The sequence below is a fragment of the Cyprinus carpio genome, unplaced genomic scaffold, assembly GCF_018340385.1.
Source record: "Cyprinus carpio isolate SPL01 unplaced genomic scaffold, ASM1834038v1 S000006530, whole genome shotgun sequence".
NCBI lineage: Eukaryota > Metazoa > Chordata > Actinopteri > Cypriniformes > Cyprinidae > Cyprinus > Cyprinus carpio.
Genome location: NW_024879195.1, coordinates 94,287 through 115,514, shown reverse-complemented (window position 1 = coordinate 115,514; position 21,228 = coordinate 94,287). Strand labels below are relative to the sequence as shown.

The 21,228-nt window shown below is 37.8% G+C and overlaps 3 gene segments (V, D, J or C); all 3 read right to left on the bottom strand.

Moving 5' to 3' along the window:
• Positions 1-17,291: 17,291 nt before the first annotated feature.
• On the bottom strand, positions 17,292-17,728 carry LOC109090910. The segment is given in 2 exon segments: positions 17,292-17,602; positions 17,686-17,728. Coding segments are annotated over 2 exon segments (354 nt in total).
• Positions 17,729-18,921: 1,193 nt separating this feature from the next.
• On the bottom strand, positions 18,922-19,474 carry LOC122143886. The segment is given in 2 exon segments: positions 18,922-19,268; positions 19,345-19,474. Coding segments are annotated over 2 exon segments (390 nt in total).
• Positions 19,475-19,866: 392 nt separating this feature from the next.
• LOC109095111 lies at positions 19,867-20,369 on the bottom strand. The segment is given in 2 exon segments: positions 19,867-20,177; positions 20,313-20,369. Coding segments are annotated over 2 exon segments (354 nt in total).
• Between the last annotated feature and the right edge of the window lie 859 nt (positions 20,370-21,228).

The window sequence follows — 21,228 nt, the reverse complement described above, 5'->3', positions numbered from 1 at the left end:
TCTGTTAAAACTAACTGTCGTTGCTGGAAGATGTCAGAAGAGAAACTGATCTTATTTTTCAGAGAATCTGTGTGACACCATTGCTACTGCGAAGTATAGTAACAGGCCAATCACGACCATGGGTTTTCCACTTGAATGTTCTGATCCAGTTTGTGTAGCCTCCACCTGAGGCTGAGATATCCAGTGATCGTATACAGGAGATGGTAAAGGTTTTCTCCTGGTTTTACAAACCAGAACAGGAGGCTGATTCAAGCTCAATACAGAAAAGACCTGCAAAACAATGATTTAAAACATTTCAGTAATAGAAATTGAGCTCCACATCTGAAACTAATGTTCATTGGTGATACTCACAGTGTTGCAGCTGCCAAAAATAGCAGTACGGATATGCAGTACATGATGCTGGTGTATTTCACTCTGCTCTGTAAATCACAAAGAGCCTTTATGATGGTCTGTGTGTTCTGTTTACAAGGAGAGAATGGGTGGAGATTGCATGGATGTAAAAATCTCATCTGACGATAGTTTTGAAGGAGTAGCACGAAGTCAGACCAGATATGTTTGTATTTATGTTTTGTACATTTATTGGATAAGTAAGATGAATTTTGGATGAAACAGGAAACAATTTAAAAGACTTTATGATTTAACAGAAAGGGGGTCTTTTTAAGAGTTGTTACCGACGGACAGCTGAGCTGAGATCATTGCATATTTTACGCCAAAACATGTATTATGTGTGTATAGTGAGATGAGGGATTGAATAAACTGGAAAACATACAGCTGGTACCTCAAGGGCGCTATTCGATCAGATCTTAACTACCAAAATAACTTTATTAGGTGAAATTATGTCGTCCATTATTACAGTGTGCCTCATCCAGGAAGGTCACCTCAGAGCCATCTGACAAAACCTGTTGGTAGAAAAAGGTAAAGGGATTCTCCAAAGCTGCACCTGGGTGTTTAACATTGATCTACATGTGTAAATTAGAAGCACAGTCGTTCAAATTGGACAGTTTGTGGGTATAATGGTATATCATATTTCAGTAGCAAAATATTTATTAATGCTCAAAAACACATGAGAAAAGGAATGCTGTGTCTAAAATAAATAAATACATGTTCATATGTATTGAGTGCAGAGGTTTTTTTACAGGTTCTGTGGCAGTTTGTGGCACAGTGTATCGTGAGCACAGTAATACACAGCTGTGTCTTCAGAGTTGAAATCCCTTTCTGTTAAAATAACTGTGTTGCTGGAGGATTCAGAAGGAGAAACTGATCTTATTTTTTAGAGAATCTGTTGGACACCATTGCTACTGGAAAACTATAGAAATATTCAATCCATTTCCATGGTTTTCCACATTGAAATGTCTGATCCAGTTCGTGTAGCCTACCATCTGAGGCTGAATATCCAGTGATCTACCGAAGATGGTAAAGGGTTCTCCGGGTTTTATACTACCTTTACAGGAGGCTGATCCAGTTTAAAATGCAGAAATTGATCCACACAATTAATTTTCTAGAAATGTTTTGTTGTTCGGCTGAAAATACTCTCAGTGTGCAAGTTGCCAAATCAGTTAGTAGTGAAAATGCAGTACTATCCTGCTGGGTGGATTTTCACTCTGCTATTGCGACTCTGTAAAACAAAAAGCTGTTTATCGTGGTCTGTGATCTTCTGTTTACATGAGAGAGGGCGGAGATTTGCGTTGATGTTAAACATCTTCCTTCCGCCGTCCTTCTGAGTAATATAACAATAAAACGCGAAATTAGTTGCTCACTGTTGATTCGTCTTGCTTGCATTGATATAAAAAAAGTCTTGAAGTTTGATTCACATTTCATGTAAATATCTTCTTATACGTTAATCCAAAGACAAAACTATATTATTTAAAAAATGTTTATTGGATTTCAACAGGTACAAAATTTGTATGGTATATAAACATTAAAAATGAACTCTTAAGGGGAGAGGTTTTGTCATTGCCAATGCATGTCATGTATGAAAAATGTTATGTTTAAAGAACTCATGAGAAATAAGGTAATGGACAAGACAGTAAAGCAATGTGACCATATATTTTAGTAGTTTTATAAACTGTTATTGTTGCATGGATTTGGTCAGGGGTTTGTATAACACACTTTAAGACGTGGAACAAGATGTGAAACTCAATGCTTTTACCATTTAATCTTTATTTTTATTTGATATCAAGAATAATTCATAATAATGGACAACATAAGCCTATGATGAAAATGAGGACATGTCAATTTTAATCTTATGACTTTTTATATTCAAACACACTGATTCAACTCTAGATTCTGGGTCTCATTAGTAGAGATTCAAAGACCTTAAATGTGTGTCAGATAAGAGAGAAACTCAAAAACATGCAATGTTTTGGGGTCTTGGAGTATTCTTCAGGGACAGGATTGGTAACCAACTGCTTAGTTCAAAATGTACAGACATCAGGTCAGTTTCTCAGATGCTCAGCGTTATAATTCTGCCAAGAGAAAGACTCAAAAGGCATTGGTTAACGTTTACATGGTATTTATTCTATAAAGGATTAACAGCTGGTAGAGAGCTACAATGATTCATGTTGTAAATGGAAAAAGTTCTTGTGGCAGAGGCCCTGAGCTTAGTCCGAATCCTGAGGATGCAGATTTTGGCTGGTCCTGGCCGAAGATGAAGCAGGGACAGAGCCTACCCTCTGACGGACAGGACAGGGACTGACGCTGGTGGTGGTGGGGAAGATGGAGGGGCACATCAGCGTCATCGGTCTGAAGCGTAAAAGAAAAGGGCTAAGTATCTTATACACTCAGTGTCAAGCAGTGACTTTCTCTGTTTTAAGTTAATATTATCAATGTATGACATTCATTAGCGATTCTTCAGCGCTAGATCTTGACTTTAGAATCTGTCATTTCTAATTGTGTATGATGCGTTTGTTAATATTGGTTAATATTAGCTGTAGTAGGTTTATGGTTGTTGGAAGACTGGTGCTGGCAATGTTCATACATTACACCCGTATTGTAAAAGGGGTTACAGTCAATCTTCCACTAAATTTTTATTAAGGAATGATTAATGGAATAGAGAGTTCTTTTGTATGTTCTCAGATTTTGATACAGAACTGTAACTGTATTCATCAACTAGTTGTGTTCTCTTTGGCACAATAAATCATATACAGCAGTCGTCATTCTTTATATTATTAATACCATACAAATACATCTGTTTCTTCAGATTAAACTGTTGTCTTCCGGGTGGGGAGATGAAGGACGTACCAACACCTGAACAGAACGACTGAGAGTCAGTATAGATAGTACCACCAGATGAGATTTATGTATGCCGAAACAAAAGCCCACATCCAGACCTCCTCCTGCGTCTGTCTGATCGGTCAAGCTAAGTAGGCGGGTCTACTACTAAATCCAGAGTGGCGAGGCGAGATGTGGACGAGATGGGGGTGTTAACAAGAAGGATGTACAGGTGAGTCTGTGAGATCGTTGCCATGTTTAATGACCCACCACTGACCACTGTTTTGGTGTTTGAACTGTGATGAGATGCGTTCAGTTTTTCTACATATTTTAATGTTGATATTGAAGAATGAGAGAGGGGCAGATTTTTTATGGATTACCATCTGACACTGTTTTTTAATAACGTGCGGCATAAACAGTGTATAGTTTCTCCAAAGCACATAAAATTTATGTACTAGCACAGAGAAGCCTTTTGTTGTTTACTGTTTTTTTTCCTTCTGTTCCGGCACAATAAATAAAGGCAGTTGTCAGATGATTGTCATTTGGTGCAGATACACCTGCATTTAATGTTTTTTTGGGAGATGGGGAATCATCCTTCACAACAGTTTAGAGTAATATTTGTGTGCTGCCACTTGGAGCCGTAATATGTGAGCTCACTCGAGTGCTTTCCCTTCCGCGTGTCTTATCCATGAAATAACTGCATCTCCACCATCAATCCCAGAGAAGGTACAGGTCAGTTTAGATTGTTCCCTGTTTAATGACGACTGACGTCAGACTCAGTCAGTGTTTTGACCTTTGCACTGCTGTTAAAATAAAAGTCAGACCGTTTTCTACAGGAGTCAGTAATAAAGTATCTTGTATGTAAAGAATAGTTGTCAGTATTGTCACTTTTATTTAAAAAAAAGGATATTTTATTACTGTCACTTTATTTTATGTATTTATATATTTATTTTATTTATATGTATGGCCATGTTAACAGTAAAACAGAAAATTGCTTGTGTTTCACATGTTAATAATGTGGTTAGTAATCAACTGGTAATTCTTTAAAATTTTATCATAATTATCAATTAGTTCTGAACGAGTAAGTTGTTTTGAATAAAAGCGTCTGCTAAATGCATAAATGTAAATGTAGAATTGCTATCGTGACCTGATGCATGAATAGTTTTTGTTCAGTCCTGCAGTCTTTTGTGTAACAGTGACTCTCGTACACAGTAATAAAACAGCTGTGTCTTCAGTCTTCAGGCGTTTTCACCATCTAAATACAGCATGTTGGAATTTGCTGGTGTCTGTGGTGGATGGGGGAGAACTGTCCCCTGTAGAGACTGAGCATATATACAGTTGAGCCAGATATCTGCCCAATCCACTGCCAGTGCTTTATCCCCTGGTTTCTGACGGATCCAGTGCATCCAGTAGCTGCTCATTGAGATCCAGACACATTGCAGACAGAGTCACTGATTCTCCAGGCTTTTTTCACCACAGAGTCTGAGGAGGTCAAAGACTGACCACTAACAGCTGAAAAACATGGAACAAATCATGTTAGATGATTTAGAAGAGTGAGATGTCCTCAACAATTCAGAAAAAAATTCAGAGTTTCTCACATGAAATGATCAACAGTGGAACTAAATGCAGTAACACTTTCATCATCACCCCCCAAACTTGGTGAAGAGTAAAATATTTATCTTCACTGCAGCTCGACACAAACACTGACTGAGACTTTTGTTTTATAGCACAAGTCTTTTAAAAGTTTAAGTAACATTGACCCTCCCTACTACATCATAACATTTGCATGTATATATATATATATATATATATGGCAGTGCAGATGTTTTTCCAACATGTTATTGTACATCTTATGTTTACAGTAACACGTTTCAAATTGCATTAACTCATCAAATCAACTTAAAAATCATAAAACAAGGTTTTTTTTTTATTTATTTATTTTTTTTTTTTACTTCACAGCAATGTTTCACATTTTTTACCCAGTTATTACTAATCCTGGCATACTAATGAAGAAATCAGGCTGTTACTGTCCTTTGGTGTGGGTGCAGTAAATGTTAGATGTTTTTATACTGGTGTTTTTGGTAGTTGTTAGTACAAGGTGGGAGTCTGTTTACAGTGGTTTTGGAGGGGACTGGTGCTTGGATTTGACATTCTAAGGCCTAGGTAAAGGTCCTTTAGGAGGTTGGAGTGGGACAGAGAGGACGGGAGTTTAATTTCACTTTTAAGCTTCCTTCAGTCATCAAAGCAAAAGTACATTTGGTATATCCTTAATAATGTGAAACATACATATCAACAATTTTTGATTGTTCCATAAATGACAAGTATAATGTTATTTAGGTTAAAATCACATTTGCTATTCCAGAAACAATTTATAAGATTTTAGAAATGGGAGAATAGAATAATTAAGAAATAAAGAAAGCTATTCAAATTTGAAAGCAGAAGGCTAAAATGTACACATATTTTATTGTACAATCAAGACTTACATTTGAACAACGTGTATCTATAAATGACTTACATAGGATGAGTATCCAAGCTAATTGAACTTCATCTCCTTCAGTTACTAGTCAGTTCTTTTAGAGCTGCTTTCAGGTCAGATGGAGTCAGGTGTGTCTCATCGAGCACAGATAATAAACAGCAGTGTCTTTGAAAACTATAACCCCCCATCCTCAGACGGCCTTGCAGACCGCGGAGCTTCAAGATACTGTGTACTTTGAGACACGTCCTCACTGCAGGCGTGAGTGATGTGGGCAGTTGTATCTGCATAATCAAGCACTACCAGAGCCAGAGTTAACTCTCCCAAGCCACTCCAAGCTTTGCCCTGTTGCTTTCGGAATCCAGTGCATGTAGTAGCTTGTCATTGGTAAAACCAGATATTTTACAGGAGATCTTCAACTTTATCTTCCAGGGGTCGCTTTATCGCAGCAGGGGATGCGATCCAACCGGATTTCATCACCACTGATACCTGTGGAATACAAATATATAATAATTACATTGATGTAGTGCAATCCATAGTGTATTGAAATGCTCTTGACCTAAAAAAGAACAATCAAACTTACCTTGAGTTAAAATCACTAGCCATAATGACAGACAATGCGTTTCGACAATACATTGTTTAAAAAACTTGACCTGCTATGCAACTACAGATTTTGTATTCTAAATTAATAATTGTTAAATTCGTTGTTTGTCCACGTTGTTGAGCTGAATTGTGTTTATATAACGGTGAAAGGAGAGAGCGAGTTTTATGCATATGCCACATTTTGGGCTGTATATAAAGTTCTGAAGTAAGATGTGGGTGGAAATGTTAGGAGTGTTACTGGAAATGGTGCTCTGAAGAATTACACATGAACCGCCAATTTAACCACATTGTACTTCAAGTCAAGTTGATCTTAATATCTTGGCTCTGTTTGTGGATGACATTGTTTTGTGATATATTGATTTTGTCTCTAACAGATTTCTTCTTTTATATATTTTCAACAATATTACATTTTTCAGACAAAAAGTTCAGGTTTTTTCACTGTAAAGTTGTTGGGAGTCCCTGCTTGTGGAAGCAGTGAATAATTTGGCTGTAATGTACTTTTCAGCATTTATTAATGTATTATCATCATTACATTCTTCAAGTAAATGTTAACATTTCTGTTTTTTTTGTTTGTTTTTTTTAAATTCACAAGTGATTGTGTTGCTTTTCAGGTTCTCTAATTATAAATGTGGAATGTCAGCTTGTGTGTATGGAAACAATGTCTGATTTATTTATTTAATTTATTGTTATTCTTCATACGAACTGTGTGTACAAAACCAGGGTGGTGTGTGTTTTCATCCTGTGAGACGGCCATTTAGCATCTGTCCCGTGGACCACATGCTCTGAGATTCCCATTTGTTTCTGTGACTATATTAATATTTTTAACTACAAGTCAGTTAGAAATAGATTGCTCGTTAGAAAAGAACATGACCAAGGGGGGAAAAAAAAACAGTTTACTTAGTAGGTCCCGTAAGGCATGATAGACCAGAGACTCAGTATTTGTGTAAGGGACTCGGGTTCCAAACCTCGACCCTACATGTCTGTATTGTCAAATACGAAAAATTCAGCTAAGCTTAATATAATCACCGTTGCTGTTTTTGGTATGGCACATTCCTTAACAAAAGTAAATAACTTGAGAGCTTCACTAAAGACATCAAAAAATTTAGTCCAGCTAGATGAAAATGAACTGTGGTGCCTCACATGCAAATTCTCCTGAAGACATTTGATAGCGTTGTATAAGCAAAAGGTCTAATTATTTAATGTTTAATTAAATTTATTCACTGGAGGTGTTTTTCTATTGTGATCTCACTGACTCTGTTTATATGGTTTGTTTTCAGATTTTTGTGCAGTGTTGTAACTGTATCACAGTCACTGTGTCGTCTTGCACAAGAATATACAGCAGTGTCTTCATTCTTCATATTGATTCATCTGCAGATACATCTGTTTCTTGCTGTTGTCTCTGGAGATGGTGAAGCGTCCCTGAAACAGACTGAGAGTAGTATATATAACTACTACCCTCACTATAGATGTATGCCAGCCACTCCAGACCTCCCTCCCTGCAGTCTGTCTGAGTCCCAAGCTAAGGTCTGGGTCACTACTAAATCCAGAGAATGTTCAGGTGAGTCTGTGAGATCCTCCAGGTTTAATGACCACTGTAACTCAGAACTCAGTCCAGTGTTTGACACCAACAGACTGAAAAACGGAATAACAGTTCAACATTAACATTTACAACAGTAACACAATGAAGAAGTCTATGATCATCACACAGGTTTTCAGGAGTCTCTATACATTCTGTTGGAGCAAAACATGAAGATAAGTAAACCCAGTTTAGACACAATAATCCATTTGTCATGTTTATGAAAGAGAAGCTGATGCATCAAAATCACAAACAACGGAGTGGAGGCTTTTTAAAGAGGATGGGGAGAAGTTGGTTTGCATAGGGTGCCCTCTAAAGGTACATTTGCATTTCTGTGCTCTTGTTAACCTTTGTAACCATGTCTGCCTTTAAATATATATATATATCTAAAGGTACATTAAAATATATGTTATATATTTTTTTTTTTTCTGATTTACTAGCTATAATAGACATTACCAATTATTTGCATATGTTTTTTATTTAATCCAAATCCTGTTTTTCTCAAATCATACAAAACATAAAAAATTGTTCCTCCAATATATAGTATATACACGTTTCACACACAAAAACAGGTAATCAGAAGTTTCCTTTATTCATAGTTGGAGTAACATGTTTTGGGTTTGAACTGAATGAGATGGCTGACTATTCCTATCAATTTAATGTTGATATTGAAGAATGAAAGATGGGCAGATTTTTAGATTACACTCTGAACTTATTTTTGATAATATCCTGGCATAAACAGTGTAATAGTGTTCTCCAAAGCACATTAAGTTATGGTACTAGCACAGAAGCCTCTGTGTGTTTACTGTGTTTTTCGGGCACAGTTAATAAATGGCAGTGTCTTCAGTCTGCAGATTTGTCATGTGCAGATACATCTCTCTCCTGTATTTTACTGTTGTCTCTGGAGATGGTGTAATCATCCTTCAACATTTTTTAGAGTAATATTTGCTGCTGCCACTTGGAGCAGAAATATATGAGATCCACTCGAGGTGCTTTTCCCTTCCTTCATCTTGTTCTTATCCATGAAATTCTGCAGCGCCAACATCAATCCCAGAGAAGGTACAGGTCAGTTTATGATTGTACCCTGGTTTAATGACGACTGACTCAGACTCAGTCCAGTGTGTGGTGACCTTTGCACTCTGTTTTGGTAGAAATAAAAGTCCAGACTACTGTTGTCTACAGCAGTCAGTAATAAAGGTAGTATAAAGATGTATTCCTAAATCATACTTAACCACTTGCATAAATACTATTATGCTTATTAAACATGTAATTCTGAGGACCATTTTTGGTAACAGTTTCTATTAAAACAATCTCACTGTCAAAATACTACAGAGTTATATTAGAGGGTTTATAAGACAGAAGGTGCAATAATGTTGCATCCCCTGTCCATCCCCACCAGCGATGTGCCAGCTGATTTTACATCAGTACAAAAAATAAAACCCCACGCATGGCCTTATCTTGCTTATGGTCCTTCCTAACAATAGTTTGTCATTTAATATTGTCACTTTTGATTAAAGATAGTATATTTTATTAGTCACTTTTAATTTAATATTTTATAATATTTATTTTATGAGCATGTTCCACAGTACAAATAAAATAAAAATTGCTTGTGTCTCAAAATGGGGGGTGTTAATGATTCGGTTAGTAATTATACTGGTAATTCTATATAATTTTATCATAGTTTATGAATGAGTTTCATAATGAGTTTAATCTCATTTAGTAATTATTGATGAGTCTAAGATAAGAAATCAACTCAGTCTAAAGCCTAATTTCGCTATTCAATGAATGATTAGTTAATCTTGTTTGAGTAGTTAATAGTAGCTGAAGTGTTTCTGAACTCATTTGTCCTGAACTACTTCCTGCATAGTTACTTGTTAATGACGGACCATTATTTTAAAATAAAAATGTTGAAAAACATCTAAAAACAAGTAACATTTTATATTTTGGGTATGTTTGCAGTATCGTGATGTGATGCAATCAATGTTTTTTGTTCCGAAGTCCTGCAGTCTTTTGAGTATCCTGTGAGTCTCTAGCACAATGTGGTAAGATAAACACGGGCTGTGTCTTCAGTCGTTCAGGCTTTTCACCTCTAAATACAGCATGTCTTTGCTGGTGTCTGTGGTGATGGAGAACTGGCCCTGTAAAGAATGAGCAGCATATGCAGTTGAGCCAGTGTCTATATCCAATCCCTCCAGTGCTTTCCCTGGTTTCTGACGGATCCAGTGCATGTAATAGCTGCTTCACAGAGAATCCAACGCTGTGCAGGACAGAGTCAACAATGATTCTCCAGGCTTTTTCACCACAGATCTGAGGAGGTCAAAGACTGACCACTAAAACAGGCTGAAAAACATGGAACAAATCATTGGTTAGATGAAAAGTAGAGGATTTTTAGAAAACAATGACATTATAAAGGAATAGAGTGCAGTAACCCATGGTTATTTTCACGTCACATGAAATAAATAATCATCAGCAGGAGTCCATACAGGGGGATCTCTCCATACCGCAGTGGAAGCAAACAGTGAGATTAGACACTGCAGCGGTATTTAGTCACTGGAAGCACACACACTGACTGAGAGTTCAGCTTCTACAAAGTCTTTGAGGAGTCGTCGGGAGACATACATTTGCATCTGAGAGTTACAAAACTTCCAGTTCCTGCTTCAGGACTCGAGCGTGCGTCGGAAACGCTATGGGGAATGCCTTTTGCGTGAGAACCACTCTGAATATCATGTGCAATCTGTCCAATGGAAGGGCGTGACATCACAGGCATAAATGACCAGGAAGCTATAAAAGCACATGTCCGCGCAGCTGGCATCAGCTTCGCGTCTTTCAGCAAGCGCGTCTGTGTGTGAATGTTATCAGTACTGTCTTAGTGAGTCTTATTTTAGTTTTGTCTGTCACTATTAAGCTCCATAATATGTCTCAAGAGCAAGACTAAGACAAGGCATTTGATGGCATTTGATTCCAGAATCGCGCTTCAGATTGTATGTGTCCTCGCCTTCCCGTGCTATATTACGAAGTGCAGGGCTACACACATGTCCTGTGCATGGTCTGCCTGTGGATTGAAGCACGCTGAGTCGCTCTCGAAGGGGGAAGAATGTCCGCATTGTTAATAGCAGACTGTGGAGGCTTTTATATCTGAGGGCTCTCTTCAAGGAGGAAGCCTTCGCCAGCGTTCCTCGCGGTGCTGGTCCCACTTCCGCTGAGGGCAGATCTCAGCAGCTGCAATTCAGGTAGTTGGTTCGCGGCAGAGAGAATAGCTCTGCTGGAGGAAAGAATGTGAGACGGGCACGTCCCTATCTCTTACCTCACTATTGCTGGGTGCACAGGGGGTGAAACCCAAAAGATTTTTTTTTACATCTTATAAGAAGGAGATTTTTATTTTCAATGTGATTAGCAGGAAGCTAAGGATTAGGGCCCAAGCATAATAATAGAAAAAATAAAACCATCTCAGAGAGACATTCAGTGAATCAGGTAGATAGAAAGAAAGAGGGAGGAGTTAATATAGCTTGCAAAGAAGAGATTAAACTCAAGGGATTAATTTAGGGAGAAGAGAAAAAAAAGTCGAAATACAATCTTGAGAAGGGGGTAAACTCCTAAAATACAAATCTTGAGAATAAAGTCAATTTGTGTTTCGAGAAAAAACTCGTAAATTTTGAGACCAAAAAAGTCGGGGCAGGGGGGTCAAAATACAATCTTGAGATAAACTCATTAAAATTCGAGAATAGCACTACTCTCAGTCGGTTGTGTTTCGAGAAAAAAAACTCATTAAATTTTCGAGAAAAATAGTCAGACAATACTCGTGAGAATAAACTCATTTAATTTCGAGAATAAAGTCGTTGTGTTTTCGAGAAAAAAAGTCGAAATGAAATGTAGAGAATAACACATTCGATCAGTTTCATTGCATAGCCTATAGGCTTTCAGTAACAAAGAAATAACTATCAACTTAAGCGAATTAGATGACACAATAATAATTAGCAACACGAACCGTTAAAGTGAATTTGGCAAGCGGGCTATGGTCTTTTTAGAACGAAAAAAGCAGTCCAATTTTTGTTTTTTTTTGTTTCCAATAGGTCGCGATGTAGGCTACTCAGTGCTTTTGTGTCCAACATGATATGACACAACCGATGAGGACAAATGCAAGGGCTTATCGAAGTGGGGGAGTAGTTGGTCTTCACTCAAAACTGCACTCATGGCAACTATGGACAGCTAGGTTGATAAATTTCAAACCCGTACGGCAATTGCCATTAATGCGTGGGAATGTAATGCGTTATTCTCCAAGTTTGTATTTTCGACTTTTTTTCGCGAATATTTAACGAGTTTTTTTTTCTCGAACAACAGACGACTTTATTCTGCGATATTTAATGAGTTTATTCTCGCGATATTGTATTTCGGACTATTTTTCTCTAAAGTTAACGAGTTTAATCTCGAAACACCCCAAAACGAAAACAATTCGAAAAAACAACGACTTCTCGATCTATCAGAGTTTATTCTCAAGATTGTATTTCGACTTTTTTTCTCGAAATTTAACCGAGTTTTAATTCTCGTAAACACAACGACTTATATTCTCGATCTTTCATGAGTTTATTCGCAAGTTTTGTATTTCGACTTTTTTTTCTCGAAATTTTAACGAGTTTAAATCTCGCAATATAATGACTTTTAATCTCGAGATGGTTTTATTTTTTATTATTGCTTGGCCCTAATCCTCTTCCGTATGGAATAGACCACCAACATGAGGATAAAAATCCTAGATTTAGCCGTTTTGCTCCTATAGTGTGTGTGGTGTGCCATGATGTGACAAAGACAGGCACACCACACACAACAGATTTTCAAACCAGAGTCTCGAGCTGTAGAACACAGGAATCTCGCAAAATCTCGCGAGACTTCAGAATAAGCTGAATCCTCCATCTCTGCTGTCCACATCAATTTGCACTTTGTACTGCGCCATGACTGCTTCTGTCTTCCATCATCTCGCTTTCTGATTGGATATTGTTTCGTTTCACGGGATAATCGTCCAGAACGTGCATGCGTTTTGTCCTCAGGGTTCCCCCCCACATCAGGAGTTCTGATTATAAATATTACAACATGTTGAATATTACGATTCACGATCGGGCGGCTCCAAAACGCTTCTTCTGATCAGGTTCGTACACTTCTTAACACACTTTACACCAGGGAAAATCTGATAAATATCTGGTAGAACCATCAAGTATAATCGGTACATAGCTAGGATTTGTCGGAAGGGGGGAAATCGTCGCAGAATAAGATCAATTATATTTTGGTGTGTACCCAGCATTACCCTATCTGCCCGATCTCTGGGTTCGGAAACCTGTCGGAAGGGGGCTTATTCTTCCCCCTCTGACTGTGCACTCGCTGCGGGCAGCTATTTATCTCTGAGGAGTTTAATATTTGTTTGTGTGACTAAGCGGCTTGCACTGCTGCCGAGTCACACGTGTATTACATAATTTTCAGTTCTTGCAATATGTAATCTTAACACACCAGAGAGCGTCGTATATACTCGTCTAGTTGTTTAGGCTGCATTTAATTCTGAGGAATTAAATTTAGTATTTATCTGCCTATGAGAGTTAAATATATCACTTTCGGTTGTTTTTTGATATGGGAAGAGTGTATCACACCAGACCGTGTTTTACTCGTCTGATTGTTTGATTTGCATGTAAATTCTGAATCAATATAATGACATTTATCTACTCTCACTTTTGAGAAGTTAGATATATAAGAGCACATGTTTACCTCTCTTCCTCTGAGAAGGTTGACGTCGATGCTGTCTCGCTCGCACCCAGTATGAGGAGCTAGTGGAGGTGGTGACTCATGCGGTAGGCCCGGGTTAAATCATCGGTTGGCCCGCCAACAGTCAGTTCGAGCCACACGAAGCTAAGTTGGATGAACGCTTCCTGCGGGACAAGGCCACCACCTCCATGCCGGAGCCTGCCATTCTTTTCCGGCGACCTTGAGCACACACTCGGGGTGGAAACCGAAAGATGCATGGGATGAGGGAGAGAGCGGGCATTTTCGGCCTCTTCATAGCTCCCTGTGGACTTCCAAGATTATTATGGGCTGAGTGAGCACAGTTACAGGGCGATGCCCCGGGTTGAACAGACACTAGCCAGCTATCTGTCCCCCAGCAAGTTGAAGGTGCATTGTCCCTAAAAAGGGGAAAAAACTCCGGAGGCTGTCAAATCGTATGAAGCACGGTCACGCTCTGGGCCAGGAAATAGGGGACGAATTCACAGTGACTAAAAAGGGATCTGAGGGCCGTACTTCAGGCTAGGAGTCCTCAGCCAAAAGTCCTGACGCCCGTGTCGGTTCATGACTGCAGCGGGGTGCCCCCCTTCTGGGTTAGAGTGGTGTTTTACACACATATTAACACGTTGCCCGTCTCTCCTCAGTGCCCTCTGGAATCAATCTCTGCCAACCCTGACAGAAACTCCAGGCGCAGCGGCTTGTTGCTTCCAGCGAGCGCTGCTCTCAGTTTTTTCTGCCCGCGAGCTTAGCCCTTCGGGGGTCTCTAAAACAGTTAGATCGGTTGCTGGGAATGGTGCTCTACTTCAGGCACTGATTTAGCTGCCTCAGTTACACCAGAGGTCAGTCTTGAGAGACTGATTCCCTTAGTAGATTATTTAGCAGCATGGAAACGACTGCCAAATGTAGCATAATGAGTCCTGCATGTGGTATTACTTTTTTTACTTTTTTTTTTTTCTTTTTGTACTTGTTATTGTTATTGTTACAATTTTTAATTTTGTTGAAATTTTATTTTTTTTTTTTTGTGGAGCAAGTGTGACAATATGGGCTATTATGTGACATGTGAGCAGTTCAAGATCAAAAAAAATGCAAAATACATTATTTTTTTATTTATGAATTTATGTAGTTTTAGTTTAAGAATAAGTGAAATCTTTTTTTTCCAGGTCCCTTTGTTCTTTAATATTGACCCAATGTGGCCAAGTGGGGCCTGAGGTTCGTTGAAAGATTAATAACTGATGGACATTCACAAGTGTGAATAGAGTAATTAAAGGTTTATAATTGTTACATTTTAATGATATATATATATTTTTTTTTGCATTTAGTACATTCAAAACAGATGGCCATTATGTTACTTTAGTGCTTGTGAAATTCAAACATGTCCCCCCATTTCCCATGATAAGTTTCAGAACAGTGCTTTTGTTGCAAAATACACATAATACGCCGCAATGTCTTCAGTCTTTATCTGATTCATATGCAGATAGAGATTAGAGCTGTCCTTAGATGCTGTGAATCTGCCCTGCACTGACTGAGCTGAGCTCTTATAAGCATCTGAATAATAATAAATAATCTGTTCCAGTCCTTTTCCAGGTGCCTGATGGATCCAGTACATGTTAGTGCTACTAACAGTAAACCCACTGCAGGCACAGGTCAGTTTGTAGGAAGCACCTGGAGACACAACTACTGACTGTTCAGACTGTGTGAGCACAACCTGACAGTCAATACCTGCAGATAAACAACATTTAAAACTGAATTATGAATATGTATTTATTTAAAGAAAACAATTTAGAAAACAGTTTGTTTTGTCTGGTGAATTTACTTAATTTACTTCCCTGTTAAAGTGGTCATATGATACTTTTTTGAAAGATCATTATTTTGTGTATTTGGTGTAACAGAATATGTTGACATGCTTTAGTGTTCAAAAAACACATTTTTCAAATACTGTACATTATTATAGGTCCTCTATGCCCCGCCTCTCTCAAACGCGTTGTTTTCTACAAAGCCCCTCTTTCCGACAAGCACAGTCTGCTCTGATAGGCCAGCTGACCCAGTGCATTGTGATTGGCCAAACACCGCAAGCACTCGTCGGAAATGTAACGCCCCTTTCCATAATCGCGAGCTTCATCTTTCAAAATAAATGTAAAGACAGTTAAAAATATCCTTAGAGTCGTGTGACAGAAGCTTGTGTGTGTTTGCAGTACACAAGCCACGGATGGTTAAGACAGCTGACTCCACTGTTGTGACCCTCTCTCTCTCTCTCTTCTCTCTCTCTCTCGTCTCCTTCTCTCCTCTCCTCAAAAATAACTCATCTCTTCACATCAACATCTCTCTCTCTCTCTCTCTCTCTCTCTCTCTCTCTCTCTCTCTCTCACACACACACACACACACACACACAAACATCTGAACAGTCAATCACAAATACTTTAATAACAAAGCATACTTATAGGAGCTGATTCAGAAGTGCCAGATTGTCGTAGCAAAGTCCTCTCCTAGGTTCATGAAACGGTCGTCCATAAAATGCGTTGCTGTTCTGTTGTAAGTAATCTTAAAGATTCCTAAATGCATCTACTTTCCGAAGGCAAATATTTCCACATAGTGACGTAGATGTGGAGGCGTGTTAGAATTAGCTGTTTTAGGGGGGCATGGCAGAGTCTTAACTTTGATAATATATCTCTTTGGATTTGAGACTTTAGTCTTTGCAACTTTACAGATCTTCTTCATGCACCAAGAGCTTGTAAGCCTCCAAACAGAAAGGAAAAATTTAAATCGCATCATATGACCCTTTTAAAATAATTGCGTTGCTGGAGGATTCAGCGGAGAAACTTCTTTTCAGAGAATCAGTGACACGATTGTTGCTGGAACTATAGAAATATCCAATCCATTCCATCAGTTTTCCACTTGAATGTCTGATCCAGTTTGTGTCCACCTGAGGCTGAATATCCAGTGATCTTACAGGAGATGGTAAATGTTTCCCCTGGTTTTACTACCTTTACAGGAGGCTGATCCAGCTCAATACAGAAAAGACCTACGGACAATAAATAAAACATTCTCACTGAATTAATCTGTGATCCACAATAAATTTTCTAGAAATGTTTATTGATGGTCTGAAAATACTCACAGTGTGCAGTTGCCAAAATCAGTAGTAGTGAAATGCAGTACATGATGCTGGTTGTTTTTTATTTTTGCTATGATTTTGTTATATTAAAATGAATTTTTTTTTTTGTGTGTGTGAGCTTCTGTTTACATGAGAGAAGGGCGGAGATTTGCATTGACGTAAACATCTATCTGACCGTAGACCTTGTAGTAATTATTAAAAATAATGCAAAATTTAGTTTCCCAATTTTATATTCTTGATTTATAAAATAAATTCTTGAAGATGCAGATGTTTATTCATATTTAGTGTAAATATCTTGCTACTACTAAGCTAATCCAAATAAAATATATAGTAAATAAATGTTAAAGCAAATATGATTGTTATAACAATCATATTTGCTTTAAACCAAAGGAGAGGATTTGACATGTAAAGTCATGTCATGTAAAGATTTTTTTTTTTTTTAACATCAATTTCTAAAACACTAAGAGAATTAACAAGAATTAACAAAAAGTGAAGTGTGCTGAAACATTTTCTTGGACCCTCGGAGATCACATAGTTTTTGTGAAGCCCTGCAGCCTTTTGTCTTACTGTGAGTCTCTAGCACAGTAATAAACAGCTGTGTCTTCAGTCTTCAGGCTTTTCACCTCTAAATACAGCATGTTTTTGCTGGTGTCTTTGGTGATGGAGAACTGTCCCTGTAGAGACTGAGCAAAAGTAGTGCTAGTGCCACCGTCTATAAATCCAATCCACTCCAGTGCTTTCGCTGGTTTCTGATGGATCCAGTGCATCCAGTAGCCGCTCATTGAGAATCCAGACACAGTGCAGGACAGAGTCACTGATTCTCCAGACTTTTTCACCACAGAATCTGAGGAGGTCAACGACTGACCACTAACAGCTGAAAAACATGCAACTAATAATGTTAGATGATTTAGAACAATGAAATTATAAAATGATGCAGAACAAATGGTATTTTCTCACATGAAATAATCATCAGCAGGAGTCCATACAGTAGCATCTCCATTACCGCAGTAAAACAGTGATATTTACACTGCAGCTGTTTTAGTCACTGGACAAAGACTGACCAACTGGACACGCAGTGACTGAAAGTAAGACTGACCATCTGGGAGACACTGACCCTTCCCACAAATAATTTGCATCTGAGGGTTAACAAAACCTCCAGTTATATTTTGATATTACTTAATCTATGTTTTCTTTATTCTGGTACTTGCGGGGGTGGGGGCGGTTTGCTTTTGGCTTCAAGTCCCTGCCCTCTTTTTGAATTAATCAACAATCTCTCACCAATTAACAACAATAATATTGTGGTCAATAAAATAAAATGCATTATAATTATAATTATTATGACAACGTGTACAAAACAATGGCTCAAAACTCTCAAAGTACTTATTTTTACTTATATATAATTTACTTATTTATAATTTACTCTTATTTATGTACTGCTTATTGTTACACCATTTACCATTTGATGACACTATGATTGTTGATTTAATGAAGCCCAAGTGCCACCAACAGGCCTATTATGTGACATGTAAGCAGATCAAGTTCAAGAACACGCAAAATACATTATTTTTATAATTCTGCATACAGTATATATAATTTTACTATAACAATTAATGCCCCCTTTTTGTACAAGTCCCCACTTTTGTTCTGTAAAGTTGTTCATGGTGTGTTATTTAATATTGACATAATGAGGCCAAGTGGGGCCTGAGGTTGGTTGAAAGATTAATTATTAATGGTCATTCACCAGCATTGTTTAGTCATTTTCAGACATCTAGTTTCTAGCTCAGCAGGAAAGTGTTTGTTTGATTGTTTGTTTTCAATTATTATTATTAATAGTAGTCGTTTATGGCATTTTCTCTTTCCCTGATGAATGCCATTGACCGATATCTGTGTCATTAGTTATTATGTGGTGAAAGGAGTCAATTATACAATCTGGCTGCCCAGTCCATTATTACTGTAAGAGAAATTAAAAATACTGAATATTATGAACTGTACAGATTATACTTCATACTGAAACATACTGTAGAAAACAGACTAGTGTCTATATATTTACTAGTCTGTATAGAAAAGCAAGTGTGAAAAGAGTAAAGTTGTAAAATTATTAAATTTTAATTAAATTTTATTTTTTGTATTTTTTGTATTTTTTTTTTTTTTTGAATTTATTTTTTTATTTATTTTTTTTTAGAGCTTGTGGTATTAAAACATGTCCACCCCATTTCCCATGATGAGTTTCTGAACAGTGTCTCTTGCACAGTAATACACTGCAGTGTCTTTAGTCTTCAGCTGATTCATATGCAGATAGAGATTAGAGCTGTCCTTAGATGCTGTGAATCTGCCCTGCACTGACTGAGCTGAGCTCTTATCAGAATCTGAATAATAATAAATAATCCATTCCAGTCCTTTTCCAGGTGCCTGACGGATCCAGTGCATGTGAGTGCTACTAACAGTAAACCCACTGCAGGCACAGGTCAGTTTGTAGGAAGCACCTGGAGACACAACTACTGACTGTTCAGACTGTGTGAGCACAACCTGACAGTCAATACCTGCAAATAAACACAACATTTAGAATTATTAATATGTACACTAAAAACACTTTGTTTATCCAGGGGATTTACTTACAAGACACAGCAGCCAGCCACAGCAAGAGAAATGAAGTGAACATGGTTTATATGAAGGCTGAACTGGTGATGAATCCTCCACTCCACAGTGTAGCTGTTAAATATGAAACAGACATCAGTTCATTTGTGCTGACACCTTCAAATAGCAAAATCCTTGGAGTCACTGGAGTTTTAGTCCACTGAGGTTAATTTCATGAACAATAGTAAACCTCCTAATGGTATGAAAATAATATTGTACACCCACAACATGAGTATTTTTTTTTAAACACCTGGCACATGCATGCAGCTATATTTGAGTTTCTCCACACGGTCTGATGAAAGTATTTTGGTATTATAATCATGTAGAGTCCTATTACAGCTGTGCGTTTATTCTCTGCAATGTTATTTTGTTAAGACAGGCTCTAGAGACCTATTTGCTTGTTTCTATGTTACAGTTTACTAGCTCATCCTTATTTTGTGTAAAAAATGTCTTATCTGTCTACTGTCTTGGCAGGTTTTGTGCACAGTGCTGTAGTCATTTCAGTCACTGTGTCTCTCTTGCACAGTAATACACTGCAGTGTCTTCAGTTTTTAACTGACTCATGTGCAGATAGAAATTAGAGCTGTCCTTAGATGCTGTGAATCTGCCCTGCACTGACTGAGCTGAGCCTTTGTCAGAGTCTGTATAATAGTGTAAGATCCATTCCAGTCCTTTTCCAGGTGCCTGACGGATCCAGTGCATCCTATAGTCACTAAGAGTGAATCCACTGCAGGCACAGGTCAGTTTGTAGGAAGCACCTGGAGACACAACTACTGACTGTTCAGACTGTGTGAGCACAACCTGACAATAAACACCTAAACAAAGAGACAAAAAAAAAAGTCTTTACTCATCTAAAGAATCACAATACATATGAAATAGGATAGGGTGTTACATTGCATATATTAAATAACTGCCTAAACTCTTTTAAAAAAATAAATAAAAACACTCACTGTGTACAGCTGCCAACAGCACAAAGAGCTTTATGGAGAACATTGTCTCTCCTCTTCAGATCAATCCCTCATTTACTAGTTTTAAATAGAAAATATGGCAGTTCAGTTTGCATTGATATATTTGCATGGGACACAGAGTGGGTGTGTTCAAAACCTAGTATAAGTTTCTTTTTTTTATGGAAGGGTGTCCTCTTCTGGCATCTAAATTATTCTTACAATGGGTCCGTTGAGCATTCAAGGTTATTTCATGCCATTTAGTGGATGAATTTGATAAAAAGTATTTACAAAGGATAAAACATCAACTGACTCATTCAGTGTTCTATACTGATTTATTTATTTGCTTTGATTTTGCAATACTGTGGTTATTGTGTGAAAATATGTACTTTATAACATGTAAAGGAACTGTTTACTGAAAAAAATGTTTTTAGTTTAGTTTTTGTACAGGTCCTGTGGCAGTTTGTGGCATAGTGCATCACGAGCACAGTAATACACAGCTGTGTCCTCAGTGTTGAAATTCTTTCCTGTTAAAATAACTGTGTTGCTGGAGGATTCAGAAGAGAAACTGATCATATTTTTCAGAGAATCTGTGACACAATTGCTACTGGAACTATAGAAATATCCAATCCATTCCATCGGTTTTCCACTTAATCTGTCTGATCCAGTTTGTGTTGTAGTCACCTCCTGAGGTGGAATATCCAGTGATCTTACAGGCGATGGTAAATGTTTCTCCTGGTTTTACTACCATGAAAGTGAAAGTAACATGACATACAGCCAAGTATGGTGACCCAAACTCAGAATTCGTGCTCTGCATTTAACCCATCCAAAGTGCACACACAGCAGTGAACACACACACACATCCGGAGCAGTGGGCAGCCACTTATGCTGCAGCACCCGGGGAGCAGTTGGGGGTTTAGTG